This window comes from Nesoenas mayeri (assembly GCF_963082525.1).
Source record: "Nesoenas mayeri genome assembly, chromosome: 15".
Lineage (NCBI taxonomy): Eukaryota > Metazoa > Chordata > Aves > Columbiformes > Columbidae > Nesoenas > Nesoenas mayeri.
Window position 1 is genome coordinate 16,359,109 of NC_137559.1, and position 20,286 is coordinate 16,379,394.

The following is a 20,286-nucleotide window of genomic DNA, read 5'->3' on the forward strand; positions in this document are numbered from 1 at the left end:
CCATGTATGATCTGTGGCTGGGCTGCGTGCAGCTCTAGTCCCCTCCAAAACGATATAAATTACAATGGGAAAGAACTGGGTGAAAATGAAGCTTTTTCATTTGAGGTGCACATTAGAAATGCTCAGCCTGCAAGAAAGGCAACTGAGAAAGGGATAAAATAGCAACCTTTCCAATCATGAAAGACACGGGGAGATTTTGAACTGTTTCAAAGTGCAAATTGGCGCCTCCACTGAAACTACCAGCTTGCAGTTTCGAAACATGTGCACAACAGTGTTTTTTCCACGCCATAGAGCTGGGCTGCATCACACCTTGCCACAGAGCTTGTGAGTACTGAAAGTTTACATGGCTCTAGAAAATAATTGAGCTAATTAAATTGAAGAAAGATCAATCCCAGCATAAAGACGTGGGAGGTCCTGGTGCAGGATGAACTGAATGTGGTTGCCCTGCAGTGCTGTGCTAAGAATGATTTAGATCTAGAATGGAAACCACAGGTCTGATAAGGACATCTCGAGCGCGTTCTCCTGCTTCCGGACGCGCCTCCTCTGTACTTGCTCAGCTTTGTTTTGCTTCAGGTTTATGTCTCGACTACTGTCTTGCCATTCGTTAGTGTTGACGGTTCGCTAGTAGAATTAATTTTTCACCTGAGCAGAAAGATTAATTAGATGACCAGCTGATGTCCTTATGATGAATCAGCAAGTCGTAAGGATTATTTAGACGTTACTGGATGAAATGATCTGGGTTGTGACTGGAGCTCACACTAATTTGTTGTAGCAATATCTTCTAGCACAAACATCTGAATGATTATGTTTATATACTTTGAGTCCAAAAGGAGCTTCAGAGGTTTATTCTTTTACAAAGTTGGTGATGGCTATTACGAAGTGGTAAACTGATTAGTTACAGGCATCAAAGGACCTAGCCACAGATGAGGCAACTCATGCCATTTGTACGAAGTAACAGATGGGAAAGTCTAGTTCTTTAAACAGACTGTTTTAATATTAGGTGGCTTTGTAAAATCAGGGTGATGCTGGTCGGGTCTGCCCTTAGAAATATCCCGGCTTCTCTAGTGAGCTGCTTGCTCTCTGCCGGCTGCTGTTGGGCTCTGCGCACCTTCCCTGCCAGTCTCCTCTGGTGAGGCAGATGTTGCTCAGTCCGCCTACCGTTAGAAATTAATTTCTTGTCTAGTGTGTTCACAGGGACAAAGCAGAATCCAGATCAGAATGGGAAAAGATATCTTTGCATTTACATTTTACCTCTAGATGGTGATAGTTAGTTGCAGTATCTGTAGTGCCTGTGAAGCAAGATTATTATTGCAATAATATTATTTTATCATATTTCTCAACTGTAGAGTATCTTATTTTCTGCATACATGCGGATTCCACTTCCCTGTGAAGTGTACAGCAAATGCCATTAGTCATGCCTTTTGTTGCTATAATTACCAACGGCTGACACTTAATATAATGAAACTGAGATTTTGTGATTCTTAAAGTGATATCAATATTTAAATGGCTACTTGCCAATCTGCCTTGTTTGCAGAGCAGTAAAAATTTGAGATGGTACCAAGTAAGATTTAAGATAAACATGCTAATCAGACAAGACTGTAGCTATTTGCATATGTATAGAACCCCCTAAGATTATCATCAATAAACATTATTTTCGTACTTTTTATTCCTTTGACTCTCTTCAGTCTTACTGTTTAATACCAGCCAGTCTCTTTTCTCATAGTATTTCTTCTCGCATTGCTGTGAAGGCTGTTCTGTTCTCCCCTCTGGAGGAGGAGCAGCGCTGTTCCTGCCAGGGGCTGCACACAGCACCCGGGACCCAGCGCCAGAGTGCTGCCGGAGAGCAGGAGCCGCTGCTCCCGGGCTCTGAGGGGACAGAGCCCAGCAAGTTATCAGGGTGAGAGGTGGAGCAGCGAAAGCGCAAGCTGTGAGCTGACTGTGCACCTTTAATTTATACACCGGCCAGCATAGTCTTGGTATTTCATCAAAGGTATAGATATCTTAACAATGCAAGACAATGGATTGGCAGTTAAAGTAGTTGGAAAGTAGGCAACAAATAGCAAAAATTAAACGCGAAGCTGAATTTCTTTTCCCTGATGTATGAGGAGTTGGATTACTTCAACAGCTGCAGCACTGAACAAGGAAAAATGAGAAAGAAATAGTCTTCTAATCATATTCCATCTCAGAGCAGCTCAGGGTAAGCAGAGAAGAAAATGGCCTAGAATGATGGGGGGAATTTGAGAGGAAGGTCTGGTCGTGCTGTTCATAAAGAGCCGAAAAGGTGAGGATCTGCAATGGGGCCCGAGGATGAGCCAGAAGCGTAAAGGAGAGAACTTTTTAAATAGCTGGGGTGGAGTACTCAAAGGTGAGTCACTGGAGACTTGGGCAGTTCTTTAGTTTTCTAAAGGAAACTGTAATGCATATTAATACATTGATGTGCTTATAGAAATGCTCATCTGGGTGCAAAGAATACAAGGAAAATAAAAGTAGAGTTTCAGTTCTCAGATTGTTTTACACGTAGTACAGAAAGAAGAAAATCATTTGTATCCATTGAATATCTAGAATAAATAATAGCTGTCTTACTTACAATCTAATAGGTGAGATGTTCGCCTTTCTCTGGGTGGAGCACCCAAAATACCCTGTTTGGAGAAAAAGGCAACAGTTCTGTCATTTGGCCTCTAATCTCTTCTGCAGGAACATCTCCTTGCAGTGCCTGACATGCATTGCAGTGGCTGTGTCAGTTCAAAGTGCGTGTTTGTGAAATGACGTTAATTCTTTTTTGGTATTACAGGTAATATTTCGCTGTCAGAAGCAACTAATTATGTTATTGAGTGAAATCTTCTGTGCCGATTTGATCTGTGTGCAAAATAAAAACAAGATATTGATTCCATCCAGCAAAATTGTAGCTGTGCTGTGTTTGGTCTTTAGTGTGCAGTCACCGCAGGGCTGGCTTGGTGAACACACAGACACCGTGAGCATCATTCTGCATGGCAGTGGTACACAACAGTTTTCTGTTTAGCATCCAGCAATATTGGGTGCTTTGAAGGCTCATGCTTTGATGCGCATCCTCTCATAACTGATGCCATATTGTTCATTTTCGTGAACTAAATGTAAAGAAGCTGAAGATTTAACATGACAAAATATGTAATAGTATTCATAGTCTTTGTGCAAGCAGATAAAATGGTCTCGTTGAGAGAAAAGCTTGTTTGCTTTAATTCCTGTGATATGTCTATACGTGGAAGGGCACACAAAAGCTGCTCGTATCACAGCTGAAAAGTTGCATTGTTCTCTTTGTTTTTCATTATTCTTCAATGGGATCCTTTTCAAAGAGGGAACTTGCCCGTCAATGCAGTCCTGCAGATGTGTCAAAATAGAACTTGTATTTGTATTCATTCCTCACGCTTCGAAGGTAACTTGGAGAATTCAGCTGGAATTTACATTCTGAACAAAATTCCATTGTCCTGAAGTAAAGTGAAGAAATGTAACTTACTTTCTTTCTTGCCTCATACTTCCCCTTTGGATTCACACCTTTGGAGTGCAGCAATAGTTTTGCCGAAAGCTTCCTAAATAGACAGAAATCACGAGTCGTCTCGCAGAGCACACGGTGCGACAGGAAGGAAAGGCGCTTCCAGCCTCCTCAACAAAAGCATTTCTTAAATTGTGAATTTTATCAAAATCTTTTACGTTTAGTGTTCCCAAATAATTAAGATGTACATTAAAGTTGAGTTAGTTTTAAGAGTTTTTAGAACTTTATTATCATCATAAACCAGTATTTGAGAACCAGAACAAGCAGTAGCTCCAGACGCTGATCCCAGAACACGTCTGCACCTCTGCTTAAAAGGAATTTTCTTCTGTCCACAGCAAGACTACTCCGTTACTTGTTTAGACTACATCAGCAATACACAACAGAAGCACCGGCAGCTTTGTTTTCTGGAACTGTTGTGGGTTATAAGATTCATGTAACCAAATGTTAATAATTACCTGGGAGTTGTTGCAATGAATATTCCAGGCTTCTTTAGTGTCTAAACCACTGAACTCGGTCGATAAATTTTACTGATGTTAATAAGTTTTGCTTTCTAGCTCAGAGCGCTGCATTTGTTTGTTTGTTTGGGAGTTTTTCCTGTGTGTTTTATGATTCTTTGGAAGCGGGGTTAGATAGTTGGGCAAAGCTTTTCCTGCAGGCGAGGTCTCGTCTCCCACTGTTCCCAGCTCTCCATCAGCAGTTCCGAGCCGGCCCTGCAGAAGCCCGTGTTTGCTCCATGGGCCCTCTCCATAATGGTAGCAGAAGGGGATTTGTTTTAATGCCTTTTCGTAGCTTAATTTTTGTAAGAAGAAAAAAGAAAATATCCGTGCTGTTAAGACTGGTAAAAGATAATGTGGGTCACAGTGGGCTTGAAGTATTTTAGCAGATAATTTTAGTAGTTTAGAAAATATTTGGGGACATTACAAGTGTTGTGGGTTTGACCTGGCATGAAATTATGATTGTTTTATGATTACGTATTACAATATATAACTATTTAAATGGACTATTTCAAAGGCAAGGTGGAAAGGAGATGCAAGATTTTGTTGGTAGGTTCCAGCTGTAAAAAGGGAAAAGCTGAAATGTTTGTGGTGGGAACTTCGTCCACATCGTCTCGTTCCGTGGGTTTTGGTGGCTTTTCCCACCCAGCCGTCAGAACGGGCTGTGGGCGCAGGCGGTGGCAGGAGTGCTCTGTGCTGCGGAGCTTCTTGTTTGTTCCAACCTTACTTTGTCCTTTCTAGGGGAAAGAAGAGGTGCAAGTGTCTTTCTGCCTGTATAATCTCTTCTCCCACCCCCCCGGCGCATGTTCAAATTGCCAGTCTTAGAAGACACATCAAATCCCTGTAGGAATCAAACATTGGTTTATCCTGCTGAGCGCCAGCAATGTGCTTAACATACATATGTTCTCTTTGCATGAGCAGCTTTGATTATTCATCTTTTCATCCTTTTTTATCTTAATCTGTTCTAGCTAAGCAGATATTCCTGTATCTGAAGCAAATATTCTGGTTTTACAGGAACATTTTATAGATTCTTCACCAAGAACAAAACTCTAGCAAAAAACTAAAGCATCTCTACAAGTTCATATCTACTTTACTTTTTCTTGCTGTACAGAGTACTGAAGTAGAAAGGTAAAACTATGGACCAAGGGTACTCCAAAATTATTTAAAGTGTTATTTAAAAGCAAATGTAGACAAAACTTTTACCAGCTGAAGGAAGCATCTTGGTTGACCTAACATTTTAAAACTAGCAGTGCCAGTTTGTGGGTTGTGTTTTTCTGTTCATGTGTCTTGGGTTGTCTGTAACAAACCAGTCAGTGCCTGGGCAATGATTCAGAAGTCAGATGTGACAAATGAGAGGATCTCCAGAGAACTCTTTCATATTAGTGAGGGAAGGGAAGTTAGACATACAGGAGTACAGAACTGAGTTTTAAATTGCTCGGAGAATGAGGGTAAGAGTCGTCCTTTCAGCTTTCGTAACGTCCTGTAATTCTATGTCGTGTGTTAAGGTATTTTCAGCAGTAGAAAGTGGTGTGGCCTGAGGGTGCAGCACGTGCGTCTGGGACACACACACACACACACACAAGCGTATTTGGGATTACAGATTCCGTTGATTTCCTATTGAAAGACTGTGAATGAAACTGTGGATACATGGAAGATGATGGGAATAGTTCTAATGACTTTAAGAGAGTTTCAAGCCATGCGACTCAAGTCGTTTGATTTGGTGTTATTTCAAAACTTTGTCTACAAAGATAACTTTTCCTGTGCTTAAGTGTATGGTCTGTATTTGATTTAAAAGAAGAAACTTGCATGACTAGACTAGAACAAGTTTATCCAAAAGAAATCAATATCTGTGTACAGAGAAGAACAGGAAAAAATATTTTTTATCTAAAAGCTTAACCTGTGTGATTTGCGGTCCGTAGAAATCTCAGTTACAGTGCACTGCGTTCCTTAATTAGTTAACTATGGGTTCCAGCTTAACAGGTAATATTGAACTGCATGATTCATCAGATCACATGTGCAAAGATAGCTGCTTAGTTCAATTAGGATTTCCATATTAAATAACTTGCGTAAAAGTAATTGAAGCGTTTTGTCGGCAGTGCCCCCCACAGGGAAGCTGAACCTGGATCTTGGGAATGCATGCAAGATTTCAAATGTGTGGATGGAAACGGGAATAGGCAGGGGGAGCGGGGAGGGCTGGGCAAGGAAAGGATATCTTATATAGTTACTTTAAGTTCATTTTATTGGAATCCTGCAAAATACTTGCGTTTTGTATTTGCCTTCATTTTCCTTCAGAAGTGTACTGAATTGTTCAAACAGATGGTCCTGTAGGTGTTTAATTATCTTTATCCAGGCTTTATTTTCAAAATGCAAAAGAAATCTGAATACTTCTTGCAGACTTATTATAGTGGTTCCATCATGACACTATCTGGATTATTGTTACCAAAACCAGTTGAATTTTTGTTTACATCTGCATTTGTAATTCACACAATAGTCTGAATCTCTTGTATTCTTGGATGTGCTAATTTGGGAATTATAGTATTCATTCTTTGTCATCACCATGAACCATGAAGAAATATAATAGTAACCAAAAAATGTGCTTGTTATTCAATAAAATCCAATATCATGAATATTTTCTACAGTGAAATATTATAATTTGACAGCATTTGCATGGTATCTGCGTGGCATGTTGAAGTTGGTTGCAAGACAGAAGTTGAGCAACCGGGTGTCTGTAGGGATGGGACTTTGTGAGGAGCTCCAGGGAAGGCTGCAAAGCTGCCTGCCGGGGAGCCGGCCAGCGCCCCATCTCCCACGTGCCACGAGTCCTTAGGGAAAGGTTGTTTTTTCTAAGGACTCGTCAAATCTAGAGGAGAAGGACCATGTTCGTGTTTCAGTTGTGAGGAAAAGCCACGATTCAAAGTTGGAATCAGCCAAACCCAGATCCCAGTTTTGGGTTTTCCCAGGATTCACACAGATGCAGTGGTGACTGCTCTCGCTGTGTGGCTGTTGGTGTCGCTCTTCTCCTTCAGTGCTCTCCTCAGTTACTGGGGTGTGGGGGGAGCGAGGCCGCTCTGTTGGGGATGCAAAACACCAAGATCATTAACACACATGTGAGAATGAATGAGCTCCAGATCCTCCCGAAGCGGCTCAGGAAAAGGTCACTCTGGGTCTGGAGTTTTGACGCTTGGTTTATTGTTTGCGGCTCGTGCTCTTTGAGCATCCTTCTACACGGCGGGTTCCCCTCTGGAGAGGAAAGGTCATTCCCTAGTAACAACTCCAATCTCGGCTTGCTGTGAGAATATTTCACTTCTGCTTGGAATTTTCCTAGAGAATGTGAATATTTAGCATGTAATTGGTAATATGCTCTTGAAATAATTGAGTGGCAGACAAAGACAGAATCACAAAAACTACAGCTGTGTTAAATTACACTTAATGTCCTATATAAGCAGAAAGAATGAACTCTATTTATTTTCCAAACAATAAAATTTCTAGTTTAGTTTTCTTTTTTTTTTTTTTTTTTTAGAAAGGAAATTAAGTTTCATACTTTGGATAAAATTATGTTTTGCAATTCTGATTCTACACAGCTCATGTAGAAAGTTGAAAGAACTGTGTTGAGTACATAGGAATCAATTTTACAGTGGTATTATGTTATTCTTGCCTTTGGTCACTGGCTGGTGGAATATGCTGGAAACCATGGTAACAAAAAGTGCTACGGTGGTTGCCCGAGAGTCATGTTAAAAAGAGCAAGCTATGTTTGTCTTTATTAATATAATAAAAAGAGAGGAAAAGAGGAGGAGAGGGAAGACAAGAAAGAGGAAGATTAATGACTTGTACAACAGAAACAGCAAATATACAGTGAGAGAGGGATCTGGGATCTGGAACTTCTGGTCCCATCGCATCACCCATGTGGAGCTGTTACACCATGAAGCTTTGAAGAGTGAAAGAGATACATTAATTCAGCGGTTTGTCCTTCCCTGTCTGTATTTTGCAGGTTTATATTAGGATAAAGGATGATGAATGGAACGTTTACCGAAGATACGCAGAGTTCAGAAGCTTGCATCGTAAATTACAGAATAAGTACCAGCAAGTGAGGACTTTCAACTTTCCACCAAAAAAGGCCATTGGAAACAAGGTACTCCCAAGAACTCGTTGTGTCAGTACGAGCTGCTTCCCTGTCCACACACACACAAAAAGAGGCGACTGGCAGAGATATTTTTAACTCCTGCTAGACAGTACTGGGTATTTTTGTACAGACTTTGCCCTCATCAGCTGCAGATTCACTGATGGTGTAGTTAATGCATCGATATTTCCACTCACTGAAAAGAAAACTGGTTTTATAAGGTGAACGATTGCTGCCGTACACAGCAGACAAATGCACAGCCCCCCCAGCTGTCCTGGACGGCTCTGTACGTAAAGTGTAATCGCTACTCCATCCTTTTCAATAAATGCCAGCAATTAACACTGATCACTAAGTCATTAATATTTCTGTAAATTTTAAAAAGTATCAGACTAAATCCCTTAAATTTCTGGTGCTGTTTGCCAATTTCAGGTTCTTTGAACCAGCTTTTTAAAGGCATTTACATACTTAATTCCCATAATCTTTGTGTTTTAGCTCTCCCATTTTGAAACGGAAATTTCTGTGTTTTCCTGTTGTATAGGGATTTTGCAACAAATACAGTAACTATTGTATAGTATGTACGTAGTAGATATCCAGTATCGTGTAGTTTAATCCTTAATCACCAAAACTTTAAAGTGTTTGAGAGCTTAAGTACACATTGCAATAGAAATCACAAATCCAGGAAGGACTGAGAAGTAATCAAAGGCATTTTCCTTTACAGTGTAGAAATTATCTGAAAAGTTTATTTAACTATCACAAGTAAAATATTTGAGATTTAAATCATGACAAAAACCGCTGCTTAAATCAGCATTCCTAATGTTAATCAAATCTCTTGGCTTTTATGTAGGATTTTCTGCTTTTATTTTTTTTTCCTGTATTATCACTGAGTGTTTGTATCAAATGTCTTCGAAGCACCAACCATAGTGAGCAGTGTAGTTATCGAAAGAATGCTGACATAATGATTAGAATAACAAAAGATCTTCCTGACATTTTCTTTGGCCACATTAATACATGTATCAGTAAAATGCCAGAATCGTGCTAATTATATCTGTTGCAACTTTTTGTGTGATAGAAAAATCATCATTGCTGATTCATATGGAGTAAAACAGTTTCTAAAGCAAATGTAGGGAAAAAATATTTATCAAATCATTAATTGCATTCGGATGTCAGCGAATGTGGATTGTGGCTGTTTAAAGATAGTACCTGTGATCTGCCTTGGGGTGTTTCCCAAGTGTTCTGTACAGTGGGCAGGTGAGCTTGGCACACGGGAGAGGAAATGAGGAGGAATGCACAGAATTTGCAGTAAGTGGTCGTGATATAAATATATATGGAATTTACCAATAAAATGTGTAGGTGTGTTTGCTTGGCATAAAGTCCTGGGTTAATGTAGTTGTTCATTGCCTACTAACCTAGGAAAGGAAAGAACTTCTCTGCTTATTTCATATACTAGAAGATTGTGCACTTTTCATTGCATTTTTAGTGGATAGTTTTGTAATAGAAACAATGTATTTTCTTCTTTGTTATATAACTGATTCTCCTTTGTGGAGTATCAGCCACTTCAACAAATTACAAAAGCCTTCTTTTAAGCTCTTTTTGATAGTCTTTCATCCTTAATTTCTTTAAGTACTAATTGAATTACAACTTCAGTTGCACATTTTATGCATACAAAATTATCAGTTGAGCAATTCATTAAAAAATTTGCATTGCTTATTCATTCTTTAGCTTTAGGCCAAAATTCTACCTTCATCATGCATAAACCCACAATCGCTTTGTCATATCAGATCTCTGGAAAAATATCTTTTCTTTACAGTAAGAAATGGTGCCATCCATGGCACTCCTGAAGGGCTCCTTTGATGAGACACAAGCCACTTGTATCATTGGCATTGATTAGCAATTCCACTTCTGGCTACCTGCTGCAAATAGCTTGCAGGTGATAAAGTGGGGCTCTCACACCAGCTTTGCAACGTCCTACCTCAGTTTATCCCACAAGAGCTTGTGGCCACAGCACGTTTGTGCAGAGGCAAATCTTTGTCCTCTAGTGGTGCTGTTTTCTGTACCATCTCATGGTGTGTGTTGCCTTTGGGAATGCTGCAGGGGTTGTGCTGTGTGGTGGGTTGTGCTTCAGGAACAGTTACCCTGCAGATAGAATGATGGAATCATTTTGATTGGAAGAGACCCTCAAGATCATCGAATCCACCCATTCCCCACCCCTGGCACTGCCCCATGTCCTGAGAACCTCATGTCCGTCTGTCCAGCCCTCCAGGGATGGTGACTCCAGCACTGCCCTGGGCAGCCTGTTCCAATGCCCCACAGCCCTTGGGGGAAGAAATTGTTCCCACATCCAACCTCAACCTCCCCTGGTGCAACTTGAGGCCGTTTCCTCTGCTCCTGGCGCTTGTTCCTGGGGAGCAGAGCCCGACCCCCCTGGCTCCAAGCTCCTTTCAGGCAGTTCAGAGATCAGAAGGTCTCCCCTCAGCTCCTGTTCTCCAGCTGAACCCCCCAGGTCCCTCAGCCGCTCCATCACACTTGTGCTCCAGCCCCTCACCAGCTCCGTTCCCTTCTCTCCACTCGCTCCAGCACCTCAAGAGTGTTCTTGGCATGAGGGGCCCAAAACTGACCCCAAGGTTTGAAGTTTGGCCAGCAGATCCAGCAGAAATAGTCACCCCTTGGCACACACGGCTCCGTGGGGCTCACTGGGATGTGTCAGGGGCCCCGAGGTGACCTCCTTTCTGTGACACAGCAAGCTGAAGCCCTTGGAAGGTTTCTTTAATGAGTTCATGCGGGAATGTCTGTCTTGGAATGTTGTAGGACTTGCCGTTCAGGATGAGGAATTTGTGCAGCATGTTACACATGCAAACGTTCAGTCTTAGGCTTGGTTAATATTTGGGAATATATTTGGAAGAGATGGTGTCAATGCTACTTTTTTCAATACTGCTTTTTAAATATTAGTTCCCTTTTCAAGATGCTGTTAGATGTCAATATAATTTTTTTCTCTCTGATATTAGTTTGTCCTGGTTTTGGTTAAAACAAGACCAGTTCTCTTTTAGTGCGTTTTCTTCTCCAGCCAGGTCCGCTCTGGAGCAAACACTGTCCAAAAATGCAGTTACTTAGAAGAACCAGGACATAGCTAAACTGTTTTTAATAGGATTGCAGCTGGCTTCCTATTTCCAGATTAATCAATACAATCTTAAATCAGTGCCTAAAGAGCAGTTTCAGTACCTAAATGCTGCTGACAAAAGTATCTCTATTTACTTTACATCAATCTATGGTTTTCATATCCTTTACAAATCCTCAGTGTTATTAGATGCCCAAATAGCATATTGCTAAAACATAGTCCCCCGTGTGGAAATGGCTAAAAATCACTATTTTACGGCTTTTGGGAAACAGTATTGTATGGTTTTACGGCCTTCGGGTCTGCACCTGGACGACGTTATTCCCGGTGTAGCTGCAACACGCTGCGTTAGGTACGGGGAGGCCAGCGAAGGGGCTGCGCTCGCTCTGAGCGTGGTGGCACTGGCACAGGCTTTGCAGTGACAAATACCTGCCTTGATACGGCGCTGGATTTAGTGTTCGGTCGTGTCTCGGGTGGGGGGAACCTCCTGGAGCAGAGCAGAACACCATGTTCCACAGCATCACCACAGCGGCAGGGTCACCGATGACTCGCCGCTGGTTCGCTCTGCAAAATATCAGGGCTTTGAGGAGCGAACCTGGCCGGGAGAGAGGGACGGACAAACAGCTGCGGAGAGCTGGGCGTCTGAGTGCAGGGTCTTCCTGCTTGCTGGGATAGAAATCAGACAGGTCAGGGGCTCGCGTGCAAAACTGCGGAGTATGACACAGGGAAAATACGAGAGGAAAGCAGAATTTCAGCTGAATGAGGATTTTTAAAAGTGAGAAAATGAAGTATTTATTGTTGCTTATATATTGTCATCAAGTAGCAGTGAAATATGAAAATATTGAACAATTGTAAAGCAATAGATTAAAAATCTAATCTTTATATTAATCCTACTTATTATGTTTTTCATGTATTTTTGACTTTGCCTTGAGTTGGGACAGTTTATCTTCATAGTTCATGATCGTTCAACAAATTACGTATGTAGGATTAGAAATTGTCTTTAATGCTCGAGGAAACATAAATGTAATACACAGAAAACAGGTTAGTAGAAAATGGACAGAGAAGAGGGAGGAATACTCTTTGCACAGCTAACTAATTCCAATTACAAAAAAGAGGGTATTTGCCTTTCAGGTTGGTAACCTTGTTTTCTGTGTCTCAGTTTAAACATTTGAATATAGTAAGTTAGAACTAATGTAACGCTATGAAAAGAATAATTTGATTTATAAACATTGCTTTGAATCAAGTCAGAACGCGTAATTTAATTCCTGAAGGAAAAGAAACCAGTAACGCTTGCAAGACTCTGTGGATTAAGTCCTAGTCCCCATGTTTTCTGCTAATGATCTTCCAGTGCTGGTAGCAAACAGTTGTCAAAATCTTTATAAGTAGTCCTGGTAAGAATAAGTGTTCTTCCTTCACTTTATCCATACTTTGTTTGAGCAAAAACACGATACGTATTTTTTCTCTTGTTGCGTGTATAAGAGAAATGTCATATATTTATTGTATATTTTTGTATTTCTTATTTTAAACCACAGATCATTTTATTTAAAACTTAAAGATCTGAACTGTATGTCTTAACACTTGAACTGGTTGATTTTGTAATGTTAAAACATGCTCCCCATGAATCAGCCTGGTTTGTGGTTTGCTGAGTGCTTTACGTGCAGGTGTATGTAGTGAGGCTTGTATTTCAGCCTCTGCTTTTCTCGCCTCAAGTAGCTGTTTGCCTTTCAGTGTTTTCGGGGCAGTCGGGGTCGCCGTGGCCGCAGGTCCTGGTTCGTTCTGAGCTCTGGCGTGTGCTGCACTACGGGAGCTCAGAGCCGCTTCGCACCATCCTGGTTGCACAGCATTTGCATAGAAATAGAGCTTCACTGTTTTCATTTCACATGTGCTCGTATATTTAGCTTCTGAACCTAGGTTGGCATTTTGTTGTTGTCTCTTTTCTTGGAAAGTTGCTTTCAGGCTAATGGAAGTAATAATATGTGGGGATTTACTGGAACTGTTATTCTCACTTCTTGAACATTGTATTGTCCTTAAAATCTCAGTTGGTACTTGTGCATTGGGCAGATTATAACAGTTAAAGAATGGATTTTAGTAAACACCTAATTAAGTATATCCCCTTGCAAGGGTGTTGTCCCAACAGAGGACATATCAAAATAGGAAAGGAGCTTTGCTTCCCCTGGAGCTGTGAGCGCAGGGCCCGTGTGAGCAGGGCAGAAGTCTAAACTAAGGTTTCAGTCCAGGAGATGTTGAGAGCAATATAATTCCTCGTTTTTATCCCCCGCAACTGAAGTCTGGGAGCTGTTCCTCTGGCCGTAGCTTGTTCTGTGCACAAATGTTAGTTTAATAATGTTTTCCTTTTACCTGTCAGTGACTTAGCTAAACTGTAGATGATTTTATGTATGTAATTATTTTAAGAGTTTGTAAATATTATGTATATGTCTCTCAAAAGATACTTTTTTAATATAAACATACATACACGTGTACGACAACATCAAAGACAACGTTTGGGAAGTTGGGTACTGGAGTGTGTCCTGTAATTCTGCAAGTTCTATTTGCCAGGACTTGATCTTTCTCCCATTTATGTCGGTGGGAATTCTTTTTTTTGCTAACGGTGCATAGCTTCCATTTTCTTTTTCTGCTTTTTGATCCGTGTCTGGTCTGTTTGCCGGTTGCTGACGATAGTGAAGCCTTTAAGATGTGTAGCAGGATAACTATTTTAAGATTAAAAGGTATAGAAGCTAAAAATTATTTTGCAAATAAAACAGAATACAGGTTTTATCTTAGGCTGATCTGCACGTGTCTAAGATACTGTTCTGGTGTTTAAGATTTCTTGTTAGCTTCTGTGGCCGTATTTTCCTGTGGGAAGGAGGAGGGTAAGTGCTACTGGCTTGGGCTGAGAGATGAATGATCTGATGAGAAAGCTGTTTGGGAAAAAAAGGCACGCTTATATTGCTGGTGTTTTTCAGAGACCATGGTGCTACATCATTTTCTTTTAAGGTTATTGACGTATTCAATAGAGCTGTTTCTGCCTCCTCAAGAAAAGCTCTATGTGTTTGCCGTAAGTCACATTTCCAATACAGAATATGAGTTCAAAATTCAGTGTTTGTTGCCCTGTGCTGAGTACCTTACATAGTTTGTATGTATACATTAACACGGGATGTATTTTGCTACTGTGACCCAGTGACACTGTGAGATCCTGCTGCCCCCCAGATGAGCATCGCCCACTGAGAGCAGGGGAAACCTCCTGCGTCTTTCCACCTGGAGAGGAGCCTCTGCTCGTGCTGTTCCCGTAACACCCGAGACCATCACACATGAACGAAAACACTGCCAGTAACTGCAGACTGACGTGGAAGATCATGGTAGTGATTTAAAGGAATTCATTCACATGCATATGTCCAATGTACATTTTATCGCTGTGATAGCAAATGTAACAGTTAATGTACTGGCAGGGCTTGAAATATGGATTTTAAAATGGGAAGTGTAATAATTCCTGTTTAACAGGTGGATCGACAGTAACAGAACAACTGTGGAATGCTTCAAGATTCAGAAAGAATCTCAGGGACGGAAGTAATTTCATTTTAGGCGTGGGTGTTTTTGTGCCCTGATTCAGCAAAGCACTTTGGGACACCCTCAAATTTGAGTATTTGGCTTGCATTGAAATCAGAAGCACAGATACATGTGCTTTTATACTTCCAGGGGTTTAGTGGCTCATAGAAACTGTTCTCCATCAGAGGAGCTTGTCAAAGCCACATGGTCACAGGGAGCTGTGACTTGGGAAGCGAGTAGCACAGAACTTGTAGCTAGTGCCTTTGGGGCAGTGGGCTAAAGAATGTTTCTTAGGACTAAGCTTTGATATCTGATACTGCATGTAGAATTAGTAGAAAATTGTGACTCTCAGATGTTTCAGCATTGGAATACTTTTATTAAAGGAGAAAAGCTTTGGAAATATAAATCCTTAAGTTATATATTAAAAATTTGAAGTTAAGGATTGCTTTCATTAATGCTTACTTAATTTGATTTTTGGATGATGCAATATAGATGCTTAAATTCTATATTATTCTTGACTTTCAAAGTAAGTACATTTTAATTTTCAACCCTCTTAGGGGACTTAACTAGTATATTGAGTTATTTGCATAAGCTATTTTGCCCTGTGGGCTTTAGGATATAGCTAATATAACTGACAGGCATGTTGTGCTGTAGTGTGGTTGAAAAGAAAGGGGTCCACTGGTATTGTGTTCAAATCAGGAAAGGAACTCAAATTAACCTTCTATGTACAGCTGTATGTGTTAGTTCCATAACACTGTTTTTTATGGCATCCTAAAGTCATAAAAGCAACTTTCGAAGTTCACCATGAAAAGTTCCGTTCTCAAAGAAATATGAGCTTTACATAACCGTTGATATCAGATTAATACAATCTAGTTTTCAAATAGGTAACTTAATTGGAGTACAGATAGAAATAAAGGCACAGTAATGCCGAAGCTTTGCTAGAGCACAGCCCTGATGTGACACTGTCACCCGCACACAGTCATTGACGTTCTGGATGCGGATCCTCCGGCTTTCTGCTGGGAAAGGCCGCAGTGGATGTTTTATCTACACGACGTGGAGAAAACAGCGTTTGCTCTTCGTTGCCATCGCTTGGTCATCTCGCTGTCTAAGAGAAGAGAACTAAGTCAGCAGGAGCTGGTTGGCGTTTGCATGACCAGCACTTGCCAGCAGACGGTTCCGCTGGGGCCGGGTGAGGCGCAGGTTCCTGCGCGCAGGGCAGAGCGCTGCGCTCCATTTCCGTGCTTTATTTGGAGAGAGTTCGCCCGCTCCTCCTTCAGGACATTTAGTGTGTGCACCCAGTGCAACATTGCCTGAAAATAGGGAATCGAGGCTTTTTCTTCTCAAGTTACAAAAATCTGCTCTTAATTGCTGCTGAAGTTTAGGAAGATGAACACAGACTGTTTACGGTCTACAGAACTGAATTTTGCCTGTCAAAAGGTGTTTTTATTTTTGCTGTCCTGTAATCCTGTAGTTAAGCAATTTATTCTAACAAATCATTGAAGACAGAGACCACAGAAACAGTTCAGAGAGTGGTTTTATGCCATGACATTGGGGGGAAAGAGCCAGCTGTGATTTACATGCTGCCTGGACAGCTGCTGGATACAAATATTGCAGTTTTCTAACAACTCGTGTGCACTCGGGTATTCTGGTGCCCTGCTGGCGTAAAATGAAAATACAAAAGTAATTTTCTAAATGTATTCCTTATTGTGATGGTGATGCTAAATTACCAGGCTACCTGGATTAATACATTTCCTTTCCAAGGGACCTTAGCAGGGACACCTGATTACAGACATAAAATTAAAACCTCCTTTCTCTGAGCTAAAACTTTACCTACATTTTTCCATCTTTCTGTACCTATCAATACGCTTGATTTTATCCCCCACAAATGTACCATTTTATAAATATCATCAAATTCTAATCTTGCTTGCTATACAACAATTACTAGTACTAAGCATATTCAGTATTAATTTTTAAAAAGGAAGAGAAAATGAAATACCGAATCCTTCAAATCATGTGAAATGCCAGAGACGCTTCCCGCGTGAAAAATCTGCTTTTCCCCATTGTACCGTGTAATACCTTTACATGAAGGCACTATACACAACAGGCACTTTACATCAATATTCCTCATTGATTCCCTTGTTATTTTGGAGAACAGCACTGTCCTATCCGAACGCGTCTCAGTCAGTGTCTGTTACCGGAGCGGGGGCTGCGGGCGGGAGTGCAGCTGCTCTTGGCAGCTGGGATGGTAAACTGCTGGAGGAAGGAATTCTTCGGGAATATTGAACGCAATTTATTTCACTTGCTGAGAGGCTCGAAGAGAAATTGTAGTTTTTCATTAACCTGTTTACGGGTTTGGCTCTTTATCATCATGATTTTTTTTTAAATTAATACATTATTGTTAAGGGAAGGCATCACTTTAAGTGTGTACACTGTAAGCTCTGTACATACCTTGTTTTTAAAGGGTTTGGCTTGGTTTTTTTATTGTTTTAAATGTAGAGTCTCTTTATTGATCTTCAGAGCATTTTCAAGCTTACTCAAAGCAAGAGATGAAGACGGAGAACGGCAGCGTTGGGATGCAGTGAGCCGAGACGCGCTTTACCTGGCATTGTTGGCAGTTATCACTGTCATATGGGCTACTGAAAGAACTTCTCCGCTTCATGTGCCGTTGCTGTGGTTTACAGATTCCCCTGGATAAAAATCAAGGATAGGCTGATAACACTTGGTCTGAGGAGAAAGCAGAAAGAGAACTTCTCTGTGTAACAGCTGAGCGGAAGACGAGCCCTCGGGGTCCTGCTATCGGCTGCACTTCCCTATCGATGCTTTTTGATGAGCAGTTGGTTCCTGACCACTTGACACATTGGCACATGGTTGGCATTTATGTCTTTAAATAACAAAACGTTAATATTTAGATAACACTGCAATTTGTTAGCATAACATTACTAATTGAGCTATTTTTCTAATGGTGGCATTGAACACAACGCTAACAATGAATCAGCTTTAGGGTTTTTTTTGTTGGTTTGTTTGTCTGTTTTCATGTATTTACTCATTTTTAACACTTTTTCTCGAAGAGCATTTTGAGAAGTTTTGAACCCGTAGCTGGAGGTGGAAACGCATCAACTATTTTAGTAGAGAAACATGGAGTAATAATTTCAGTTATGTAATAAATCTCTGTTTAAAGAAGGATAGATTTCTTTTCAAAACTGACAGCTCCTTGATTTCTTCTTTGTATCCCATCTTCTTGAATTCCTTTTTGTTCCACTGAACAGTAAACGTACCAAAAAATCTCCCAGTGTGGTGGGAAAAATGGCAGTTTTGTGCATTGTGTCCCTGGTTTTGTCGTACGACACCAGCCCGATTCCGCCGTACACAAACTGGCAATACAAGTAGGATGCAAATTTCAAGCTCATGTACCGTCAATAACTTAGAGATTATTTTTATATAATATTTCTAGTATTTGGTATATTTAGTATAGTTGGTCCTGGAATCTGTAGCACTGCAGAACTGTTTCGTGCTGCAGTGGTTACTGCAGGGCAGCTGTATTCGAGCCGTGTTTACTGTCACCTTTGCAAAGGTGTCGATTAGCCTGGAAAAATTAGTGCTTGCTATCTAACTGGTTTTTAATCCCATACCAGTAAGAATGACTCAGCACTGGAATGTTTAATTAGCTCCAGTTTCAGCTGCTGATTCCCAGCTTCATTTGGAGGTTAAGGATTTGGTGTCTTGTAAACTGACAAAATCTGAGATGATCATTTTGTTAAGACTGAGCAAGATGGTGAGAGATATTAGGCTACACTAGAATAACTTGAGTTTATTTCTGCATTTGCAGGTTCATCTGCGCCAGCCGTGTGTAGGGTGGGGTGCTCTCTGTGGGGTCAGCGGCTGATGCAGCTCTCAGTGAAGTCCTAAAGCCGGATTTCCTTTTGTGTTACTGGAGCTGGCTTAGAGCCTGAGCTGGTTCATTGTGAGCTGCCAGCAGGACAGTAGCTGAACAATCGATAACTGGTAGAAGATCAGGAGCAGTGCGTGTTGTGTTGATGGCAGCAGCACCAAACCCAGAATATCAAAGTGTTTTATCGGTCCCTAAATCATGGCAGGTGACCATGGCAGTGTCACCACCGCCAGCAGCTCCCGCTGAATACTTGAAACGTCTCAATTGAGCTGTCCCATTAATAATGAAGAGTGCCGGTGTTTTGCCATCTGTTACGTACTAATGGTGTATGTAGAGACCAGCAGTTGTGTGAAACAATTTAAACTGCAACTTGGAATGAACTTGGCTTGTAATGAAAACCTCCAAAACAGCGTAACATAAAATATGGTACGTCAGACGCCGCTTTGTAGCTTTATAGCTTACCATCATCTTCTAATAGCTGTGGAGAGGCTGTAAGATTCCCATTATGTATTCTCATTTTTAGATATTTGCAGTTTGATATTAGCATTTTGCTGTGGGCAGAAACTTGGCAAATGCTCAGTCAAAAAGAATTTCACGAAATATTTTGGGAGACATTAATTTCAGATTAAAAATATTTTCCCAGATGTGTTTGGATGCTTCTGCAATCTGAAGCTGTTTTGCTCGTTAACTGAAATTTTGTGGATTCTTAACCAAAAGCATTTGCTCTTGAACTGTGGGCTGGGAAATACTGTTGACAGGACTTTATGCAGAAACAGCAGTAGCTTTATTTCCCGGGAATTCTGCCTCCGAATTGCAGGTGAATGCTGGTGTATTAGATCTGGAAAGAAAGTGTCGCAATTATTCAGAATTGATTTTCACAGCCACATTTGGAAGAACTCCCTGGATTTTGTGCAGAGCTCCCGCTAGGGCTGGTCTTCTTAAAAAAAAAAGCAACGTATGTAATAAAGATGGGTAAAATTCATAAAGCATTCCTGCAAATCAAAAGAGGCGTTTATGAGGCAGAGAAAAGATCTTCGTTGGGATTCGGGTCCCAGCTGGTCAAATGGCTGCCTTGATGATTCTTTTTTCTTGTTAGAGACAAGACCTGCTACTAATTCATGTGACTCACTCCAGTTCTTCAGACATTTTTCTTCCCTGAATTTCAGAAAATACCTTTGATCTTGCTCATAACACCCATGCATGGTTTTGAGAGCAGGTATCCTTCAGCCATCTTAGCAGAGATCTCCAAAGTGCGTTTATTTAGTCCTGTTACTTTATCTTCCCATATATGCATTTATTTTCCAGAAAATGAAACTATAAAATCTAACCTTCAATACTATGGAAGCGTAAGATTTTCTTGCAAAAGTCTATCTAGTTGTAATTGTAATGAGCTGACTTTGTCCCTGAAGTGTGATCACATCAAGGACACGTCAGGCTGTGTATCGAACCTGAGTTTGCGGCTCCCGTGTGAGCAGATCGTGGATGTTTGTATTGACAGGCACAACCTCCTCCAGTCACCGCAGATACGCACTGGAAGGCTGGGGCTTATTCACTGAAACGAATCCAAATCAGACTCTTTCCCTTTGCTTTTTGCTTGTAAATAAAAAC

At 40.9% G+C, this 20,286-nt stretch overlaps 1 protein-coding gene across 5 annotated transcripts in view; it reads left to right on the plus strand.

Annotated features, from left to right (window-relative positions):
• SNX29 (sorting nexin 29) overlaps positions 1-20,286 on the plus strand; it is a 123,909-nt gene that overhangs the window by 70,819 nt on the left and 32,804 nt on the right. For all 5 annotated transcript variants that reach the window (XM_080354148.1, XM_080354144.1, XM_080354146.1 and 2 more), the window contains one exon: positions 8,009-8,149. In XM_080354148.1, coding sequence (XP_080210274.1) covers positions 8,009-8,149 — 141 coding nt within the window. The remainder of the gene's footprint in view (positions 1-8,008; positions 8,150-20,286) is intronic.